Source organism: Equus asinus, chromosome X (genome assembly GCF_041296235.1).
Source record: "Equus asinus isolate D_3611 breed Donkey chromosome X, EquAss-T2T_v2, whole genome shotgun sequence".
NCBI classification, from domain to species: domain Eukaryota; kingdom Metazoa; phylum Chordata; class Mammalia; order Perissodactyla; family Equidae; genus Equus; species Equus asinus.
The window spans coordinates 9,108,626-9,132,438 of record NC_091820.1 but is presented as its reverse complement, the minus strand read 5'-3'; the positions used below and the strand labels follow the sequence as shown (position 1 = coordinate 9,132,438).

At 41.9% G+C, this 23,813-nt stretch overlaps 1 protein-coding gene across 4 annotated transcripts in view; it reads right to left on the bottom strand.

The window, feature by feature from the left end:
- The window catches only part of FRMPD4 (FERM and PDZ domain containing 4), a 507,120-nt gene that overhangs the window by 68,080 nt on the left and 415,227 nt on the right, over positions 1 to 23,813 (bottom strand). For all 4 annotated transcript variants that reach the window (XM_070502473.1, XM_044764388.2, XM_070502476.1 and 1 more), the window contains exons 3-4: positions 21,917 to 22,077; positions 17,547 to 17,649 (exon numbers count right to left, since the gene is read on the bottom strand). In XM_070502473.1, coding sequence (XP_070358574.1) covers positions 17,547 to 17,649; positions 21,917 to 22,077 — 264 coding nt within the window. The remainder of the gene's footprint in view (positions 1 to 17,546; positions 17,650 to 21,916; positions 22,078 to 23,813) is intronic.

Below are 23,813 nucleotides of genomic sequence, written 5' to 3'. Positions count from 1 at the left end.
ATGCTATAAGGGTGACAGGTGGCATCCTTATTGGCTCTATTCTGACAAGCTGGACATAGCACATCTGTCCAAAAATGGCGGGAGAAAGAGGAAAGTTTTCAGAGAGCAGAGGTAGGTCTGCTTGCCTTATAGTTAGTAATAAGAATTGAGGGTATAAAGACATTAGTTCAAGTCAATTGTTCAAGAAGAGAGCAAAAAAGTCAGAGAAGAGGTTACTTAGCTAATTTCAATGTCATAGTAGGAAACCAATAGACAATGGACTGAAATTTTTAAAAGTTGGGCAGGCACAGAGGGGACTACAACAAAAACATACATCTTTCTAATTACTAAAAGTCACACACACACACGTGTGTGTGTAAAAACATGATGATATGACATAGTGGTCAACAGGATATACAGTTAAGTGAGAAAAGTGAAGCAAATAAAAGTGTGTTTAGTTTACTATTCTTACGAATGGAGAGGGGTTGGAGTATGTGCTCATATTAAACAATGGAAGAATGAACCATAAAATAAATGCTACATATATTAGAGGAAAATAGGGAGGAAAGGGACAGAATTTATACTTCTTTGAATATCCACTTTGTAGATCTGACTTGGGAATCATGTAAATATATGTAATTATAACACACAGTTAAATAAAATCCCTAAAAATGGCATGTAAATGAAATAAATAACCTGTGTATCCAGTTAGAGCCATGGTTATAGTTATACATAATTTTAAAAGAAAACTAAACAAAAGAGCCATGCCTAACAATTGTAAGTAAAATAAAATAATTGCACCAGTGAATCCAGTTAGAGGCAGAGTGACACAGAGAGCACTATCCCAAGTGATTTTGAAACACTATTTTGCACATCCTGGTGGGATATGCCATAAAGACAAACAGAACTGCAATAAAAATATCTTACAATGTGTTCAGTAATCAGGTTCTTTGTGGTAATGTTGTTTTTCTGAGGCTGGCATGTATGTAGCATGGGATGAAGTCGAGAAATTACGATGGGGTTACTGAGAACTGGGATTTACAGAAAAAGGAGATAAAGATTTAAGATAGGTGAGCTTATATGACAACTTTTTGTCCTGGCTTTGAATCAGACATGTTACTATGAGCTCACCATGTATTTTATCTTTAAAAAAGTATATAAGTGTCTTAGTCCTGTCTTTACCAATGAGCACACTAGCATTCAGATTACTAAATACCATTTCTCACTAGAAGGAATCACGGCTCCTTGGAGAAATGATTGATTCCAGATCCAGATCCAAGCCGAACCTTGGGTATCTTGTCTCATCGGAAAGTCAAGACACTAACAGAGACTGTAGGGTCATGTTGAAAGAACTCAAGAGCCCACTGGAGGAGGCTCCCACTTACCAAAAGGAGACAAGTTGAGCTTCAACAGGAATTATACCATCAATAAATTTAAATTCATCAACTATACTTAAATCCATGAGTCCATGATGATACTTAAGAAAAACCACCTCACACAATTCAACAACAAAAAAAACAAACAACCTGATCAAAAAACGGGCAGAGGATATGAACAGACATTATTCCAAAGAAGATATACAGATGGCCAACAGGCACACGAAAAGATGTTCAACATCACTAATCCTCAGGGAAACACAAATAAAAACTACACTAAGATACCACCTTACACCTGTTAGAATGGCTATAATCACCAAGACAAAAACTAACAAGTGTTGGAGAGGGTGTGGAAAAAAGGGAACCCTCCTACACTGCTGGTGGGAATGCAAACGGATGCAGCCACTATGGAAAATACTACGGAGATTCCTCAAAAAATTAAAAATAGAAATACCATATGACCCAGCTATCCCACTACTGGGTATCTATCCAAAGAACTTGAAATCAACAATTAAAAGAGACTTACGTACCCCTAGGTTCATTGCAGCACTGTTCACAATAGCCAAGATGTGGAAGCAACCCAAGTGCCCATCGAGTGAAGAATGGATAAAGAAGATGTGGTATATACGTATATACAATGGAATACTACTCAGCCATAAAAAGACAAAATTGTCCCATTTGCAACAATATGGATGGACGTTGAGGGTACTATGTTAAGCGAAATAAGCCAGACAGAGAAAGACAAACCCCATATGATTTCACTCATATGTGGAAGATAAACTAACACATGCAGAAAGAGAACAGTTTAGTGGTTACCAGAGGGGGAGAGGGTTGAGGGGTGGGCACAAGGGGTGAAGGGGCACAGTTATATGGTGACTGACAAGTAATAATGTAGAACTGAAATTTCACAATGTTATAAACTAGTATGAACTCAATAAAACAAAACAAACAAACAAAAAACATTTTGGGGGGAATGCCAGTGAAAGAACTCATTGTTTTAAAAGTGGTAAATAAAGGGACAGAATGAAATATTTGTCCTGCCTTTCATAGGAACTGATCCTCAGGGTAACCAAATAGTTTCTCTTGATAGAGTTATTCAGCTAATAATTGAAGAAGAAACGACGGAATTAGAGTATCTCCTCTTTGCAATCACTAATGAATTGATAGATCATAGCAAAGATTATCAATAGCTGCTTACATCGCAAAAAGAGAGACCACCAGATATCACGCACCCCTGGAGGATGAACGTACCCAGCATCCTCCATTACAGAGCAGATCAGACTCTTACAGGAACTACAGGAGGACAGAAGACCATTGACAAGATACCTAGGCATGCAGCCAGCAAAATTGAGGCTCTGGGAATCTCTACAGGACAAACAACTTGTTTTTTAAACTATAAATACATTGTTTTGAAAGACAATAAAAAAAGAGATGGAAGGAGAAACTACAAATTAAAAGAATCTTAAGAGACATATCAACAAACCACATATACAGACTTTCTATGGATCCTGATTCAAATATACCGCAACAAGAAAATATTTTATGATACCATGGAAGAGATTTGAATACTGATGGAAATTTGATAATGTTCAGAAATACTGTTAATTTGTAAGGTGTGATAATGCTATTGTGGGTTTTTATTTTTTATAAAGAATATTTATCCCTTAGAGATACATACTGTATTATTATAGATGAAATGATGCAACGTCTGGGGTTTGCTTCGAAGGGTGGGGAAGCATCTCGGGGTATGGATGACTGACCATGAGTTGATGACTCTTGAAGCTGGGTGATTGGGATATGGGTTGACTATGCTATTCTCTATACTTATGATCCTGTTCAAAATTTTCCATAATAACATATTTCCAAACAACCTGCAGCCATGAGTGACCAGTTGTAGTGGCAGTGGCTTCCTCTGCTTGACCATTCTTAGTAGTGGCCACCAGATTTCCTTTGCAGAACCAACCTCCTCTACTCTTACCTCTAATCCAGGAGGGGCTGATCTCATCTCCACCACATGACCCAGACCTGGCTCCCCAGCACAGTCTACCCTCTGGGTGGCAGTGATTTGTTTAGGGGTGGAGCATCATGATACTAGGCCAGTGAAAGCCCTGTCTGGGAAGTCTGGCTGTATTTAGTGGGAAATAGTGGTCTTTCACCCCTTGGGTTGTTAAGCTCGTGGCAGGTAAGCCTAGAGTTCTAGTTTAGTCTTACCATTACTTGGAGAGAGCTCTCCTGAGAAAGAAGCCAACATGGGAAAGTGGTCCAAGCCAAGAGACGGAGGATGAAGGATTCCTGATGCCAACAGATCTCAACACTCGACTCTCCTTGTGCCTGACCAGCTCCACCGCACACCCTTTTGAGTTCCACAAACCAGAAGATTCTCTTTTTGCTTAAACCAGTTTGAATTACGTTTCATTTCTGCCTGAAAGGCTCTTAGTAATCGCAGCTATGCCACTTTTAAGATATACTGTGTATTTGAGGGCCCAAGGAGAGGGCTTCATGGAGAAAAGAAAACAAATTACAGGGGAAGGTTACCTTTAAGGGCCTCCCACATATTGTATTACTTTATCAAATAATGGAAACCAGTACTTCACTGTGCTTAAGAAAAAAAAATACATGCAGGAAATTAAAGGGTGAGAAATATGTGTGTGTGTGTGTGTTTTTAGATCTTTGCACTTTTAGAAGCTTTCTCCAAACTGGATATTTTTTATTATAAATCTCGAGAGAGGTTTCCTTTGTTACTGTGTTTGGCTATTCAGTTTTGAAATGACCAAGCTCCAAGTTACCCGGATACCCTGAAGTGCTCTTTCAGAAAGAATGTTCCAAATGTTATTTCCAGAACTCAAAGTGAGCTGATCCTGTTGATTGAGTTCAATGAAGAACAGTCTGTTCCACCTCTAATATTCTTCATTTAACATTAAATATAAATGAAAACACCCTGGGGTAGAGTTTCAGAGCGTGTGGGGAAAATTCAGCTGTGACATGCTTCTTGTAAAAATCGAAGAATGCTCAGCCCACAGAGCAATCCCATTTATTAGACACAGAGATGTAGACTATTTTGTGCATAAAGATATAAATAGAACAGCAGTGAGGAGCTAAAGGGGAAAGATGGATGTTTAACAGTGATCAGTTCTCACATGGGGGAAGAGCAACAAATCTTTTGTTTTCTGGGCCCATTATTATTTGACCTAGTATCGGTAATGACTTTTGCCTCAGTTGTTTAAGTTGGAAATACTTAGAACACAAAAAAGCGAAGATGCCCAAATAAAAGTGAAATCTTATTTGGAATAATAATATATTACAATCGCTTCTGTCTAAATGGCAAGATCTACAATTTTTTTGTACTTTTCTGTCCAAACATGTGCACCACGTGGAGGAAATGAGTCTACATTTTATCTTTTAAGTTGTTATCAAATGGCTTGTTAATTGCTTTTTAATGTCTACTACATGGTGATATACAACTTGGTACACTTAATAAAGACTGATTTAAGATATCCAAATACTAATAAGCAGAGATGTTGAAATAAAAGTGAAATCTTATTTGGAATGAGACTGATTTGACTGATATGTTTATATGTGGAATCAAAAAGTGTTTCAGAGTGGACAAATGGCACTAAAGAAAATCCCCACTTTCCTTGCTTCTGTGTTTTGTGAACATTAAAAAAAAGACTATGTAGTATGTACAAAATTTTTACTCCATAACACTATTTGTAAGGAATATCCCATTTCTTTATATTCCTAAAAAACATATCTCTTCTCTGAACTCCTGCTCTGTTGGCTGGTGGGAAACACATTCTCAGCTTTGTCTTGGGAGAGTTCCCTTCTTGCCTACGTCATGCAAGGATCTTTGGGATGTTACTCAGCTCCCACCATTCAGGAAGGGGCCTCTGGTGGCTAATTCACACCAGCCACTGCAGAGAGGCCCGCTCAATGTCTAAAGGTCCCTTAGGCACCAAGTGGCAGCATGCAGTAAGAGAAAGTGCATATCACAGATGGACATTGGGTTGACTTCCTGGCTTCATCAAGTATCGCATAACTGACCTTGAACAAATTATGGAACTTACCAGCATAGTATAGAGACTTACATACAGTTAGCACTTGTCTAATCCTGTGTCCTTAATTGTAAATGAGTCCAATTATTACCCCCAATCACAGAGATGTGCTAGGATTTGGTGTACGTGGCCCAAAGGAAGACTTATAAGTGGTGGTTGCTTCCCTTTTCCTTTTTTTTTTTTCATTTGGTTCAAGTGCCTCTTCCAGCAGCTTCTGTTTCCATGAAAAAACAAGGTAGCAAAAGAGTGGCAAGGGAGTACAAAACCCCTCTTTGCATCTTACTTGTTCAAAGAATCCTCTTCTGCCTCATCCTACAGATTTATAAACCAATTCATTTTTATAGATTCTATTCATAACTAAAATCCACTGTCTTACCATTTAGTTTATGATCAGTTTATGAACATGGGGGTCTCTGCTACCACACCATCTGGGCTCCCAGCAGGGAGAGGGTGGATCTTGATAATTGCTACCTCCCTGCTCCTTGCTCTGTTGCTTGGGAACCAGGACAGGACTTGCCTCATTACCTCCCTCCTCTCTTCTCAACCATGTCATGGATATTCACCCATCTTGGAACATTCCCACCCCCTGGGGAACCATTCATCTGTATGAATTTGAAAACTGCACCCTCTTGAGAAAAAGATGAGATTCATCTACTACTGATCAAACACTTAAGCTGGAAAGATTTCATAGCAATCATCTCCAGTGGTCCTCAATGGGGTGAGGGCATCCCCAATGACTGGGGAGCACCACCAGGACTTAATGGATGGGGTCACAGATGCTAAACACCCTTCCATTCAACATCCTGTACAGAGAGGACAGACCTGTGCAATGAAGATTGGTCTCACACAGAATGCCTATGGTCCTCCAACTCAACCTCTCAGGGGATGAGGACACTAAAGCTGTTCCATGCCCAAATTGACAGAGCTGGTTTGGAGATGCTTGGTGTAGAACCATGATCTTCTCTCTCCCAGAAGTAGGTCTATTTCACACTACCACATGCTCTCCCTCTTAACGACAAAGAGGGAGCACAGGGAGATTATATAGCTTGGACACTGAGTCAGTTAGGAGAGGAGAAGGATGTTTATCTGCAAGTTCACATGTAAATGATGCACATAAGGCAATAAATATAGCCCTTAAAACCCCACACAAAAGGGCAGTAAACACTGCATTTTCCCAGAGCAAAGACAAGTTATTAAGTTGAACGTAAAACTAGAGGTCATCTTAAGTGGGGGCATAAATGTGATGCTGGTTATGCTGAGTATACAATCTGACACAGCATTAAGGCATCGGAGCAGGTGAATTCCAGAGAGTAATTTAAACCACTTACCAAATACCTCATTTCAAATCTATGAATGGAGTCTTTGGTAGCGTAAAGAGATTGAAAACAGTGAAGTCAGTAAGAGTGAGGCAGGTAGAGATAACACAGTGAATGATACCGACGGAGTGATGGAGATGCTTGGAACATATGATGTGTCAAGGCTAAAATCAACACTGATGCAAAGCTTGAGCGAAGCAACGGACCAGCTTCTGGCACAATGGCTGAAAAGGTTATCAACTCACTTAGATTTAATTAAAAGAATAATAAAATGAATTCTAGGTAGTCTTTTGAAAGGTGGGTAGTATTAAACTCACTTTTAGGGTTATTTCTGCAAGCATTTATTTCTTTTCAATTTCATGCTCAGCACCGCACTAGGCACAAAGGCTAGCATAATGAATAAAACAGGATCTGCACAGAGACTGGCTACGTGCTCTGCAAACCTGCTCCCTCCACTGCCTGGGCACACAGCTGGACTATGCTTAGCTTCCTATGCAGGCAGACTGACCCACGTGGCTGGCTTCTTGCCAAAGGAAGGGGAGTGGAAGTGCTGTACATCCCTTTGGGGCCTGGCCCTGAGAAACTTCCATGTGCCCTTCCACCCTCTTCCCCTTCTGCAGTTTGACAGGGACAAACTGGAAGCTGTGTGTTGAAGATGGCAGAGCCACAAAATAGCGAAGCTTTGGGATGGATCCATGGATTACCCCCCGAAGGAGCCATCCACCAATCAGGAGCACCCTTATGAACCTTATATGATTGACAAACTCCTATTGTGACCGAACCTTTGTATAGTTTTGGGTTTGTCAGAGCAGCGAGTATTATCCTAATCCTGGTCCCTGTCATTAAGAAACACACAACAACTAGAAGGACCTGCAACTAAGATATACAACTATGTACCAGGGGGATTTGGGGAGATAAATCAGAAAAAAAAAAAAAAAGAAACACACAGACTTGTGACAAAGAAAGACAAATTCTCAAATAATGATAACATTGTGTGGTATAGATTATAATAAAGATATATGTATATTTCAGTGGATCGAGATATGGGAGTAACTAACTTTCGGGGTGATTAGGGAGGATCAAGGAAAACATCACAAAAGTCTGTGTTTTTTACCTATTTGTTTGCTTTCTTACTTTTTTTTCATCTCTCCACTTTCCAAAAAGGATTTTAGGTGGCCAGAGAGTTCATAATATTTGTTTTATCTTTATTATTCTTGCTAGCAAAACAAGGCCCAGCACTCTGCTTCATTTCTCTGCCTCTATGTTCTCTTATCTCCAGATCAGGTCTCTTTAAGTTTCACTGGTTTAGGTCAAGGGTCAGCACACAATAGCCTGTGGGCTAAATCCGGTCCACCCTCTGTTTCTGTACATAAAGTTTTATTGGAATACAGCCATACCTACTTGTTTACACGTTATTTATGGCTGCTTATATGCTACAATAGCAGAATTGAGTTGTTGTGACAGAGACCATATGGCCTGCAAAACCTAAAATATTTACTATCCGGTCCTTTGCAGAAAAAGTGTGCTGACCCCCTGGATCTTTCCAAACCCACTTCACCCATATGACCCAACGCTGAAATCACTCTTGTTTCAGCCTCATCACACTGCTGCACACCTGTGTGGTCCCTCAAGTCAAGTTCAATGCTGGGTTCTAGCACCGCAAGGGTGAGTCCTGGCTGTCTTTGCAAACCCTGAGTTTCAAGGCTTCTTAATTGTTCCCCAAGTGATCTTCATCCTAAAAGACTAGATTTCTGCCCAGGTTCCTCTCTGGTTTTGATTGAATACCCAGGTCTGCGCTCCAATCCCCTACTCTGCAATTTCAAGAGCAGTAATGACAGCATCTAACACAAAGACCTAACTGATGACAAATCACGAAGTGCTCTCACCTACATTATCTCATTCAATCCTTAGACAAAGGCTTAGATGTACAAATTCTTAGCTACATTTACAGACTAGGAGACCAGGACCCTGTGACTTAAGCAATTTGTTCACAACCATTCAGCTATGGTGATGCTGCTAGTGAAAATCTTGATGAAGACAATAACTCAAAATTATTATGACCTTATCATGTGCTCTAACTCTGCTAAGAGTGTTATTCACTATGGTTTATCTAATTCTTAAGACAACTCTATAAGGTAGGTCTTCATTTTGTAGGTCAAGAAACTGAGGATTATATAAATTAAGTTCCCGCTCAAGGTCACACAAACTAATCCAATGCAGAGGTAGGATTTGAATTCAGATTGTTCTGATTTCTATGCCACATGTCTTTTCATTGGGTAGCAGGATAATATTTTGAACTATTCACCAATGTTCTCCTCCCATCCCCATGCCCCCATCTTGTTGTTCTGCTTGATCAGCTCTATTCCTTTGGCCATTTGGTCAGCCAGACTCACCAGACAAAACTCATTGCCCCAGGACAGGGTTGTTAAAGAAGCAGAGAAATATCTAGGTTCCAGAAACTAAGGGTAAACATGATAAGCTAGGAAGGATACTCAATAAATCAGAGTAAAGCTTTCTCCTTTCCAGAATGGGGACTAGTCAGAGGATGGGGGAGATGGAGTGAATCTTAGGGCAAGTAGAAGAGTACCGACTAATGGGTGCCTGTGGAAGAGCAAGCATGCTCCCCCTCTTTTCAGAACTGATCCTCCAGGAAGAATCAATTGGGAACCCCCAGATAGCCTCATGGATTTAAAAAGTACAGCAACCTGTCCCTTCTTTCCTAGTCAGAGCTCTGGGAAGGTGACAAGTTTCCGGAGGGAATTAGCTTTAGACATTTAGCTATGTCCCGGTATGATCAAAAGGGGCAAGTGCACCCAAGATGACAGAGCAGTGGCTAAGGAAGGGTTGACAGTGGTGAATGAGGGATGACACAGCACCTCTCTGCCTGAGTGGCCAAAAGCAGACTTGATGGACACACAGATCTCAGTGAATTCAGCAAGACAGATGATGCAGCCAAAGAGTGGATACACTTCATGTCTCCCAGCACCTCCTCCCATTAAACCAACCCCGCTAAAGGGAGATAGCACTGTGGAAAATGGGATGAACTGACTACAAACTAGGATAGGGATTTGAAACAAAACTTGAATTATCACAATAATAGACTAATAACGATACACTTCTTGCACATCTGAGTGTGTGGCCTTAGATTCTTGCTCACCACATGCACCCCCCGCGTTGCCTGTAAAAATAGGCTCTGACTTTGAGCTCCTAAGACCCTTCTACTAAAATCTCCAGGGAATGGGGCTTATACTTTAGTCCTGGGCATGTTCTGACCACAGGCTCACCAAGAGGACTTTTTTTTTGGTCTTTTCAGCTACTTATAGAAAAGGCATGGAATGATTTATAAATTTGTAGTTTTAAAGGATTAGCAGAACATGGCATAGGACCAATAATTATCTTCTTCACTTCTTTTGTTAAAATACAAGTAAGATGTTAAGATACTTAGTGGTGTCAACAATATGAGATCATTGAAAACACGTCCTAGTTTAAAATTTTTTCTGGTTCTTCAATCTTCAACATTCATTTTCCATACATGAGTTGCATAAAAGCATCTGCAGTAAAGGAGAGATTTAATGAGAGAGTGGGAGATAGTCATTAACAAAATCTAAGGGACATTAAAATAATCTGGGTGAAGCCATTTTTCTTGTTAATTTTCACCGTTATATGTCATCATAACCTTTATGAACTATGGACTCAAATCTCTTTTTCTACTTTATCCTTATTAGAATGTTTTCCCACATGTCCTATTTTCTAGAATCACTGACCTCTTTCTCCCCAGGCTCTGTAATTTACAATTGTCAGAAAACGTGCACACTGCAAGAGTGTATTAGGTGAGACCATGATTTGTAGTGTCAGCATACCAAGGGGCCGTTCTTTTGTGTTTTCACTAAAACTGCTTGCTGCTCTTACTCTAATAAGGCCTTATTATATCATACCTCATCATGCATATTTTATGTGCCGGATGCTCAGTAGTTGTTCTTAGCTTTGTTATTTGACTAAGCAGCACCGTGATGCATCTAAGCCCAGCTGAAATTAGACAGGAAGGTGACTTTCCTAATATATTCTTGTGCAGACACAGCGCCCCTGGAACATGATCTGAATTGACTTTCCATTATCATTCTAATGAGGAGGGACTGATAAAATGACAGACGTGCTGAGATCTAATTTTTAGATGGGTCTCTTCTAAACGGTTTATTTTGCTTGCCAATCTTCTACTGACTACAACAAGCAGGAACTCCTGAGCACTTCCCACTAAAATATCAAGGCAATGGCTTGGCAAATTTGGGATAGGAGATAAGCTCTTTGTGTATAATCCAAAAGCAGAGGTGTTTACGGGGTGTAGGCGCTGAGAGCCAGGTGCTAGAGCCCGAGTAGAGGCCTGTAGTTTGCTGGGCCCACCAAGAAAAGACTTGATATGCTAGATAGCCAGGCTTGGTCCCTTTTGGACCACCAGGTCCCAGTAATTTGTACTGGCTTTCTTCCACTCCCAATGCACGCTTCCCTCCTTGCCCAGAGCAAGCGCTTCAACCTCTCTAAGCCTCAGTTTCTACTCTGTAATGTAGGTGCAAGAAACCGTACTTGCCCACAGAGCTGTTGTGAAGAATATACATGACGAGCAGGTTAAGAGCATTCACTCGGGAGCCAGACTGGGTTTCACTCCACCACTTACTAGCTAGCTATGGCATCTTGGGCACATCCCTTAAACTTTTGGTACCTCAATTTCCCATCTGTAAATCAGAGGTAACCATTGGACCCATTCATCGTTGTGAGGATTCGAATGAGTTAATATACAAAAAGTACTCAGGACAGGGCTTAGTATCATATAAGTATTAGCTGGTCTTAGTATTAAGGAATGAAAGTGTTTAGCATATGATAAAGGCTTAATACATGGTAACTATTGTCATCATTATATGCTATCAATAATATTCTTCTTTTTTTTTTTTTTGCTTAAGTGTGTAAAAAAGTTACCCTTCAAAGTTATACACAAAGCTTTGCCCTTCCCTGTGGGAGCGAGTTGGCTCATTTCTTTTGCAGGGATGTATGCATTCCAGGAAGATATGAGTCCCCCTTTGGAGCATTCTTGTTAGAATGGTTAGAACAATCTTCCTGGTCTTACGATGAAATTTGTACATTGCTCGGCATGCATTTATATCTATTAGTTACTTAGGTAAAAGGACTGTCACTAGACATTAGTGTTTTTGTCCTTTATGAATTAAAGTAATGATTAGTAATTTATCATGCTTTCTTATTTCTTATTGCAGTTAGTTTCTTATTGGAAGAATCCTACTGCTCCCCAGAAGAGCTCTCTAATCCCAGGATATCAGCATAGAAGGAGTGACAGATATGGGCAACCTTCTTTAGATGTGGCCATAGCTATAGCGCTGCTTGTTAATTAGATCAGAAGGAGTAACCAATTTATGTAGCGAGAGAAGAAAGATGGAGAGATCATTAGCTGCCCTCTGGGAGAGGACGGGAGAAGGAGGAGTAGGTTCACTTCGGCCCGTGGGCCTTTTTATTATGGGGTGGGCAGCACTCGGCTTCCACGGCTATGATGGGAAGGGATAAGACTGAGTTGCTCACACACTTGGCTCTTCAATGTCACCTTCTGATGGAGAGGAAGGGAGCCAGCATTCTCAGAGTCTGCTGACAGAGTTCTAAAATTGGGATTGGCACCAGGGGGTCAAGGAACGTCCTGATATTATATGCAAAACTGTGTATACATGTGGATTTTTCTGGGTGGAGGGATAAGTCCTTGGTATCTATCAGATTCTCAAATGGATCTCTAATCCCCAAAAGACTGGCGCTTCTAGTCTAACATGAGACAGGAGATTCCTGTTACTGCCTCGCTCAATTGAGGGAGGGCAGAAGCAACTTTTGAGGTTGCGGTTCAGGAGAGCCACCTGGGCGATGGATAGTCCTATATCTGCAGGTTGGAAAGTGAGGAGGGTTTGGGGTTTCCAGGGCCAAAGGGAAGATGTATTTTACAGCCCTCTCTCTATGCATAAACCCGTCCTTCTTCTCAGGATCAACAGTTACCCTTTACCACCATCACTACGTCCCCTCACATCCTCATCCATCCCCACCAAACATTCCTACCAAACACCACCGCCCCCCTCAGCCTCGCATCGTCACAAATATAGTGCAATTAATTACAAGTCTCCTCCTCGAGGGCAGGAATCGTGTTTCAGGTATTTATACATCCCCAGCGCCTTACATGACATTTGATACCTAGTTAATGCTCAATAATTGTTTGTTGAAGTCAAATGAATTTAATTGGGTCGGCTAGCCTTGGAGGGTAGGGCAGGATTCATAACGTCCATAGTTTTTAAAAATAAAATTTTGGAGATTGTTTTGAGTTAATTTGTCTAATTGTGAAAAGCCAAGGGCAATTATCCTTGGATACTCCTAAAGAAGAAAGATGCGGTAATTTGCAAGGCATGAATTCTTCAAAGATTTTGTTCCTCAGCCACTATGAAGTACGAGTTAGAGTTAACAACTTAGAAAACTATGAAATGAACGGAACTGGTCTAATTTCAGTGCAGCAATTATAGCTCTTTTTGTGGATACACGAAAAACCCAAATGTGGTTACTATAGCAGTAAATTGGTCTCCAAGAAACTCTTTCATTTTCTCAAGGAAAAAAATTCTATAATAGAGCAACCAAATGATGAGAAAAATAATCCACAAAGAAACACAAATGAATCTGGAAACAAAAACTGATCTATTAGCAAATGCCTCAATGGGAGAGAAAAGAACAAAACAAGACTAACCACTTAGGCAAGGAAATGGGTGCCAATTTTTAAAGAGAGACTTTTACAGTGTTATTAAAATGATGAGTGTTTTTCCGACTTTCCTTCGTGGCTAAGAAAATGAGATATTTTATTAAATGGAAAGGGAATTCGTCTTGTGTAAGATATAGACATTAAAACACATATCGGCTGAGAAGCCCAATAAAAAAGAGATTATTTTACAAGACCTAAAGTTTTAGGTTAGTACATATGCGGCAGCCAGATGACTAAACTGATGGGAAGGCACAGGAAAATTTTCCAATGCGTGAACTTTTTCATTAGTGAGAAATACATTATTTCAAATTCCGGTTTAATGAGTTTGAAGGTATCGGCTGCACTAAGAAGCCCAACGCCCGCTGCCTTTCATCTCTGTGAATTCCACCGTGTCATTGAACTTAGATTTATTTGGATAAAATGACGTCCCTTGTTACTTTGATAAAGATATATTTATTGCCCTGAGATTAAAAGGAGTAAGTTTTAGGATTTCTTGTTCACCATCTCAGTAGTACCCAGGGCCTATGTGTTTTTGTCACTAGCAAAATTCCTTCAAATCTGACAATGCCCCCAAGTGTTCAACGTGGGGGCCCCTCTGTCTGGAAGAGGTCCAACTCGAATAGATGTCACTATTCATAGTAGCCTAGGCAGTAAGCACCCTGAAGGCTGGGCTTTGCCTCATCCGGGGTATCGGGTGCCTAGCTCCATGTCCTGCATACAGTAGGTGCCTGAACATGTTTGATAAATAAGTGAATAAAATGAATGTTTTCTGAGGCTTGGATTCATTAGCTGGCATTCAAACTTACAGAGCTTAGAGCTGAAGGAGGGCTGGGAGGAAACCATCTACATAGCTAGTTTTCAAAGCGTGCTCTTCAGAGCCCACTCACTCACTAACGCATTGCCATTGAGCACCTCCTAGGAGTCAGGCAGTGTGCTAGGTCATGAGGACGTGGCAGGGGGCAACACAGACAAGGTCTCTTTTCTCGTGGAACTTAGGATCCAGATCACCTGATTCTATAGCATCAAGCTACACTCCTGTTTCAAACTGTGTCTTTGTCACATATCGGTGAGACATCGGCAAAGGGACACTCAGATCACCTTGTAAAGCGAGCTGCAAACAAGTGGGATCCCCGAGAACTTTCTAAGAGGAGGCACAATGTGATCTGCTACTGCCAGCCAGCACTTCCTCCTCTTCCTCTCCTTCCCCAGTCTACGGAAGAAGACTGCACAGGGTGGGAGAGAGAAGCGTGTAGTTGTCAGAAGGACTGCGATCTGGTGAGAGTGTACCTCCTCCTCTCTGTGATGAGGTCACACGGACATCTTGAAGAGTAGCTGGTCTTGCTGCTGCCTTGTCCAAGAGTTCTTGGCAGGAAAACTAGCGGCAAGAGGGGTGAAAGAGCCAGAGCCGGACCTCCCATGTACGGTACTGAGCCATGGGGTGGCTCCTCTGTGCTGCCTCTTTCCCTGCCACCAAAGAACTTGCACATGAACTTCAAAGGAGAGCCAGCATGTAGGGATCATGGACAGGAAGGGAATGGGCAGCCAATGCTAGTTAGAGGAGCAGCCCCAGTTCCCCAAGAGAGGACACAATGAGATCGCAGCTCTCTCTCTTCTGCCCACTCCCGACCTCCACACCAGAGGGGCCGGGCCTTGAGGAGGGCAAGAGTATTACAGACCTGGAGTGTTTCAGGATGTTTAAAAAGCATGTGTGTCTACCATTTTAACCCAGTGCAAACACCAAAATTTCTTTATCAAGTATGTGGGAATCTTGCAGTAATCACAAACTCATTTTGAGAGAAATCCTCTGTGCATATTATTTGGGGTTTTAATCTAAATTTGACTTAAGCAAGGAAAATGTGATTGGTTACCTTAATCTCTCTTAAAGCAGACACTGGCAGACTTTCTATGAAGGCCCAGATAGTAAATAGTCTTTGTGGGCCACAGGTCTTTGTTGCAAGTACTCAACTCTGCTATTTAGAGAGAAAGCATTCTTAGATCGTACAGTATGTAAATGACTAGGTGTGGCTATTTTCCAATAAAACTTTATTTATGGACTCTGAAATTTGAATTGAATATGATTTTCATGTGTCACAAAATATTCTTCTTTTATTTTTTCCAACCCTTTAAAAATGGTAAAAATCATCCTCAACTCATGGGCTGTCCACAAACAGGTGGCAGGCTGGATGTGGACCGCGAGCTGTCGTTTGCTATGCCCTCTTTTAACTGGTTCATTGAGCTCCATTACATACAAAATCCTATAGAGGCTTTTGTATACAGAGATGCCATTTTCTTCCATAACTCATTAAACCAGAAGGAAAATATCTTTTTGGGAAAAAAATCATTCTAAATGCCCCCGGAAGGATTGCTAGGAATTGAGCACACTTTTAGATAGCTTTTTCTCCATCTCTGTCCTGCAGGAGGTAATTCAGTCCCAGCGAACCCAAACACAGATATTTTATTTCTTCTATCATCACCCAGGCACAGAAATCAATACTACTGATCACAGAAGTGTGTGCTTAGGGAAAACAAAATGATCGTGTGACCTAGCATCAGCCCAAACATGGCACTCCAGGATGCAAGCCTATATAAGGCTCAGAGCCGGCCTGGATGAAGCATGTTCCTGCTGATATCCACATGAATCTCAAGAGAGAAGTGCTTCCAAATGGTAACGTTGCAGTCCCCTCCCCAGGACTGTAAAACACAGAGTCACTCCTGATTCTTGCATTCCTGGTGAACAGGAAGATCGGAGGTGTTCCCAGGTCTTGCTCCTGATGCAGGGTAAATCTAACACGAGCCTTAGCGCCTGCTCCTTCGAGACTTGGACGGCCCATGAGGACAGGCACGACTTTGCCATCCAGCTGCAGAGGCTCCATACATTAGGCCTAGACTAGAGCAGAGTGACCAACTGTTCTGGCACTGTTTCCCAGGACAGAGGCCTTTCCCTGCTAAAATTGGGACAGTCGGTCACCCTAAAAATGAACCCCCTCTATTTCTATTTCCCTGTCGTCTTCCCCTTCTCCCAGTTCTTCCAAGGATGCATGACCATCCAGTGCTTCTCTGTGAAGCAGAAGCTGCACTAGGCTTGGGAAAGAAACTTTGTGTGGAAAACCTCAGAAATACTCCACTTCATGCCCTTCCCAAGGTACAGATGTACCTTTTGTTACGAGAGAGCATAAATGTGAGAAGATCCCCTTCTCAGTGTAAAGGGTTCTGAGAGTGTTAGCTTCTGCTTCAACCTTGCTGGAAAAGATGGGTTTAAAAAAGACAAACATTGCACATCCATTATCCCTCAACACCCTCACAGCATGAGTGGGTCCATTCATGTAACAGGCACAACTTTGTCTGGAAAACTTCTAAAGACCCCTTTTGCCCTAAATGCACTATGGGAGTATAACTCCCGTGCACTTCTAAGGAATTCTTGACCAATATTTTAACATCTCATAAAAGATATTTTCCGGTGTCCCATTAAGAATATAACATAACAAATTATTTACATCTATGATAAAACTAAACCAATCAACCAAGCACATTTTTAAACTGTCCTAGCTTCGACCTAATTAACATTTTGCCTCGGTAGATGATTTCAAATTTCAGTAATGAGTCACTCAGTCAAGTATGAAAAAATCAGTGAACTGTATGTTTGTGTATCCATGGGATTATGTATCTAAAATTACTCATTACTTAAACTGAATTCAGGTATTGCATTTTGATCTCCTTGATTATGGAATATCAATTTGTTAGTAATTTGGGAAGGAAAAAAATGCAACCTTTGGATATAGCAATAGAAACAGGAGTCAGAAAATTTTCAGGCAGAAACATATGCACCCTGAATGTCAACATGGAGTGGGCAGTTGTTTTGTGATTATGGAGCATGTGTTTTTATATTAGAGGTCAGCGTCACCAGCATCTTCAAGGTGAATGTATGGGCTTGTGTTTCTGCCATCAACTGGCCCACAGGAAGCTCTTCCTCTGCCAGAGGAGGTCTCAGAGCTGTGCAGCAGCCTTCTCCGCAGGAGGGGGCACAGAAGAGTGAGTCACCCACCTGACCAGGTCTATGACCCGCTCCCTCGGTGCAGCGCTGACCGGCTCATCATTAATCATTACAATCTGATCCCCTGGGATCAGCTTGCCTTCTGAGGGTCCACCTGGAGAGAAACAAGAGTGAAGTGCAGGTGAGAAGACCATTGCTAATCCATTGGTAGCCTCCTCTCCCCATCATGATTCACTAGGAGCAACGCGTGCTACCAGCAAAAACAAAACCCAACCACACCTGCATGTTCTCTACATCAGAGCTTCTCAACCTTGGCTGTACAGTAGAGAGAACTGGGGAGCTTTGGACCAGCCTCAGGCCCAGGCTACACCCTGGCCAATTAAATCAGAATCTTCGGAGGTAGGACTCAGGAATCAACATTTCTCTAAAACTCCCCAGGCAAGGTTGAGTCTCAGCAGCTCCACAGCGCTGAGGCATTTCTCACAAGCTCCCAGGGGCTGCTGATGCTGCTGGTCATCTGACCACACTTTGAGTATGGAGGCCCCTAGAAGAAGGTATTTCCCCCACAGGTGGCCAATCAGTTGTGTCGATGCCCTGCAGCCAAAGCTGCAACAACCTGGGCACTCCTGGACATGAACAAAGTTGCATGTATTTTCTTGTTACAACCAGGGAGATGGCACCCTCTGGGGAATCTTATGGCAGGTCAATAAGAGGGTCTTAGGAAGTAATTATGGGATTTGGCCTTGTGTTATGTGCTTTGGGGGAGGGTTCAAGGAAGCGGGGGATTGCGCTCAGGAAGCGGGGGTAATTCTCTTGTGAGCATCTTAGTAATTCTTGTCTAAAGGTGGGGGAAAGAAGCAGGGCTAAAGCTGGACCTGGGACTAAAGTTGGGATTGATAAACTCCTATCACCTGAGAGAGGAGGGTGTTCGGTCAATTTTGTGGTTTGGACCGTGCTTGGATGTTTGTGTCTGTGCTCGCATATGATTACAGAGGACTCTTGTCTTTGTCCTGATCCATCACGGTCACAGACTGGCCTTGTCTGATATGGATGTTCGGTGAGATTGTTCATGGTCAACAGGAGAGCACCAGACCCAGCGGTGAGTGTCTGCCAGCTCCAGGATGTCAGGGGCTGCTTTTCTCTCTTTCAGCTGTTCTTCCAAGGAGGAGGTAGGGAGCTAATATTTGTCGAGCATCTAATATGCACCAGGCAATGGGCTAAATGCTTTGTCTAGTAACCTCAGTGAATACTGTAATCCCTTCCACAGAACGAGACAACTGAGGCTCACACAGGGTAAAGAACTGGCTGCAAGGCCAGGACTAGATCTCAGCTTAGGTCTGTGGGCTCCTCCAAGTTCAGAGAGGCCAACATCTCTTTTAAACTTGCTCCCAAAATTAAAAAACTGGTCACTGCCTGGTCTCTTGACACATAGAGCCACACTGTGTGAAGCACACATCTGTGTTAAATAAAACCTATAAACAAATACTTAAATTATCTGGATAATTATCTTTCAAATATTACCGCTTTTATTTCGTAATTGAAATGAACACTTCACACCCAGAAAATGGAAATCAAAGTAATTCAGTTGTTCTTCACCCCCCCAGACACTTGGCATGTGTGTCACTCAAGCTGGAGCATAAACTTGTATCCTTTCTGGAGAGCAAGAGAGTGGGGAAACCTTAGCATGTCCCCATCTCTTGGTGATAATCTTCATTTCAAGATGTGGGAACTGAAATTCAGTGTTTGCACACATGAGGAATTCTGAAAAATCACTTGAGAGACTCTTGGTAACTATTGGATAATAACGCAATCACTCAAATTTGAACAAATGGTTGGAAATCAAATGCTGGTCAAATACAGACAAATTTTCAAAATAACTGTTTAGATGATGGATGTTACCTACTTTGACGAGAAAACCACTCGCACATTCACAGGACACACCCTTACATTTGACCTATGCCTTTTGATCAAATGGAAATATTCTTGTTTAATCAAGAATTCTGGAGGAAGCAACACAGCATTCCTCCCAAATATGAAGCGGTGGCACACTTTAGAGAATTGTTACGTGCCCTTCACTCTGAAGGCTGGGTTGTCTAGGACAGAAGATATGCTCACACCACTGGAATCACTTGGGACTTCAGTAGAGTCATTTTATGATGGACGGTGTATTTGACCAGCATTTTCACTCATACAAATGACTGGAAACAGTACTTTTGACCTCTGTTTTCGGATTTTTCTACTCTTCTCAAAATTGTCTAATGGTGGGTGTTAGAGTCTGAAGCTAAGGAGAGTTGAGGGCAAGGAAGGAAGCAGGTGAAGGAACAGGGAGGCAAACAAGAAACTGCAGAAGGAGACTTGGATCTCCAGCCAGCTCCAGGGAGGACACACACTGGAGAATCTCATAACCAGAGATGTTAAAATGTCCCAGCATTACAAACCAGCATGCCAAATGTGATCCCATTTAGGAAACAACATATAATACGTTATATAGGTGACACATGACATATGCGTATGTACGCACAGACTTGTCTCCTATCCACACGCTCTCTATGGGTACATTAACAATGCTTAAGCTAGCTCTCGGTAGCAGGAGCTCAGCTGATTTGTTTTTTTAACCTTCTCCTCTACACTATTTACACTGTATTTTTTTTTTTTACAAAGCATATGTATTATTTTATTATCATAAAAAGCAACAAACCTCTTTTATTTTGAGGATAAAATTCGCAATTGCATCAAGCTCAACAATCCCACACACAGAACCAAAATATGATTGATAGCTAATGAAACAAAAAGCTCGGCAGACAGAGTAAGAAGTTGTGTGGGGAGGCAACGGCGGGAGGGAAAAGGAAACTTATTCTTCTCTCCACAAGTCTAAAGTGGCTGACTGTCTTTGCGTTGCTAGGCCTGGGGCATATTATGTCAAAATAATGAAAAATGAAATCAACTTAAAAAATCTATACTAGCTCACTAGTTGGCTTTCATTTCCCTTAAGTGATAGACTCTAATGGCCAAATATTTTACAGTTTAATAATAATATTGATAATAATAAACATCTATGGAATAAGTATCTAGCTGGCACTCTTCTAGAGTGTTTCCTTCTCTCCCCAGCCCTAGAAAGTAGATACTACTATGGTCCTCCTTATCCAGGTGATGTAGAGAAGTTACATCAAGCTGAGATGCAGGCGAGTTAACACAGAAGCAAACGCATCTACTGAGGGGCAGAAGCGGGATCAAACCCTGGTGGGCTGATGCCAGAGGCTGTGCTCCTGGGGGCAGCACATTACTACTGAACTCTGTCACTGGTTTGCAAAATCCTGGAGAGAAACGGCATAGAAGAGAAGATGCTTTTGTCTGAAGATAAAGCCAACACAAGTCCATTAAAATAAGCACATAAATACCTAAATAAGAGAAAGAACAATGTTTCTGGAAAGGCAAAGGCAGCCCACTTCAGACAGTTGCATCATGGTCCATTATATTCAGCCGCATTGATGGGGGAACATCTGTATACTTTAGCGAGAATGCCTGAGGCAAAGTACATTAATTATCTGATCATATTGTAGAATTTAAGAGCTTTGCCGTGCACTGTTGTCAGCCAGCGCTTACTGTATGACAAACCACCCCAAAACCCGGTGGGGAGTCCAAGAATCATTTCTTCTCCTGCTTATGGGTCTTTAGGACGGCCATAGAGTGGTTGATGTAGGCCAGGCTCAGCTGGGAAGTTCTGCTTCACACTGTAGACAGGCCGTACTTAGCTCTAGGCTGCAGGCTGCCTGCCCCATGTGTTCATTTTACAGCTCAGGCAGAAGGGGTAGCAGCCACTTGAGGGAAATTCTTCTTATGGCCATGGCAGAAACCCAAGAAACAAGCTCATTGCACAAGTGTATTTGAAGCCTTTGCTTATGTCATCGTTGCTAATATGCCATTGGCCAAGTTGGTGACCTGGTCCAGCCCAACAGCAATGGGATAGGGAAACATATTCTGCCTCTAGTGGGAAGGGAGGGGAGTGCATCTTTGTAGAAGAATCCAACCACCCAAATGACTAAATCCTACAGTAACTTCAACGCCACTTTCTGCTTTTTGTCACTAAGGAGTTCGTCCTGAGCTTAGGGAAATACAGTACAGTGCCCGCCTCTCCTTATTTGCATTCATACATTAAGAAGGGGCTCATTTCCATGGTTACAAATGATGGATCAGTGTTTTTCCAAGTCAAGAGATACGGTGGATTTGCCAGTTTAAAACCTATTTTACAGAGCCATTTCTGTCCCTCTGGTGGTCTGACTCTATCCAGGTGTTGGAAAAACTCAACTAGCCTTCACAGCCTGAAACAGAACCGTATAAAACTCATGAAACTGAAAAGTCGTCCTTCTGGCAGGGTATGTCGGATGGTCCCGGGAGACCGAGGAGTGGGCTTGGGTGCTTACCTGGTGTTACTGAGCGAACGACCACTGGCTTTTCACTCCCTGCCACGAAACCAAATCCCAGCACGGGGTCCCTCCTCATTTCCACCTTCCGAGGGGCCGGAGGGATGATTTGGCAGCTCTCCAACCGAGGGTCGTCAAATGGGATTGCCTGTGTCATGTGACTGTGGGAAAAGCACACAGAAGAGAAACGAGGCATCAGTGCAGGTGTTCGGCAATGGCCCCACAATTGCATTCTCCCAAGTTTCAAAACCTTCTATTTTGTGTTTGGTGGAGTGGAAAAGATGTGAGGAGACCACAGTCCTGCTTCTAGCTTGGCCTCCTTGTTCCTTGAAAACTCTAGGCCCATTTCTGGTTTAGGCCTTTGCATTAGCTGTTCCCCCAACCTAGAATGCTTGTCCTGCAGATGTGCATATGGCTCACCCTCTCAAGTCTTTGTTCAAACATGACCTGCTTTTTTTTTTTTTTTTTTTTTTAGCTGAGGAAGATTTGCTCTGAGCTAACATCTGTTGCCAACCTTCCTCTTTTTGTATGTGAGCTGTCACCATAGCATGGCCACTGACAAGTAGTATAGGTCCGTGCCCAGGAACCAAACCCGGGCTGCCAAAGTGGAGCGCACCAAACTTAACCATTAGGCCACTGGGGCTAGCCCAATGTGACCTTCTTAAAGAGGCCTACCCAGACCACACACTTTAACATTGCAACCCTGATCCCCCATACCCAGATCACTTTATCCTCTCTTATTTCTCTTTTTTTCCCCATACCACTGATCACTTGCTAACATGCTGTGGAGTATACCTATTCTATTTGTTTTGCTTTCCACACTCGAATGTAAGCTCCAAGAGGGCAAGGAACGTCGTTTCATCCACTGATTTAGCCCAGATACCTAGAACAGTGCCTGGCACATAGTGGATTCTCAATAAATCACTGAATTAATAGGTAAAGACAAAGATATTTCTTTGTGGAAAACGATCCAATTATAACTGATATGCTGAGAAAGAGCCTCAGAGGGTTATGGGCATTTAGTAAGGAATGTCTACGGCTTCTGGCCCCAGTGAAATTGAAGTGATGGGGATCATTTTGGCGGCAATAGGTTATCCTGGTGTCAAATACATTCCCCCTTTCCAAAGAAGTTGAGAAATTAACTCTTGGCATTTATTTTCTGGAATGATTTTCAAATGATTTAAATGGATCTTTTTGCTAACACCTAAACTTCAGAAGTCTTATCAATAATCCAAACTTGAAATGTGTACAGCATTCAGAAATTTTCAAAATGCTTCCACATATATTTGATCCACAAAACAACCTTGAGAATGTGGGAGAAGAGCAGATATTACTGTCTGCTTTTTCCCAATGAGGAAACTGAGATCAAAACAGCAGCTTATTGTTGCTCGTGGCCCACGGCTGGTACGCCAGAGCGTTGGGTAGGACACCAACTCCCATGACGCTTAGTGAAGCCTTCACATGCCCATTATCCAAGATAATGGGGAAGAGTTATTAGTTTGAACACTAAGAATCTCCTTAAAGTAATATAAGCAAGATTATTTCAATGACACGGGCTTAATTCAATTTTTTGTCTCTCTAATCTTCTTCAATAAGTAAAAATAGATCATTTTTAAATACCTTGAAAGATGCTACTCTAGATGCCATCTGGACAACATATTGTTCAAATGTAATAAAGAAAGACGGAGAGAAGGAGGAATCCTGTTGTCCTTCTGTGTAATTAATAGGAGTTAAGAAAAATCAATGAAAACTCTCAGGATCTGTCCTTTACGCATATATCACGGACTAGGAAAATAAAAGTTTAAAATCCCTTTGAAACAGAAAGGAAATGTCTTTTCGATTTAGCGGCTTGTGATCTGGAACACCAAAGAAGTGTCAGTTGAGAACTAACATGTTG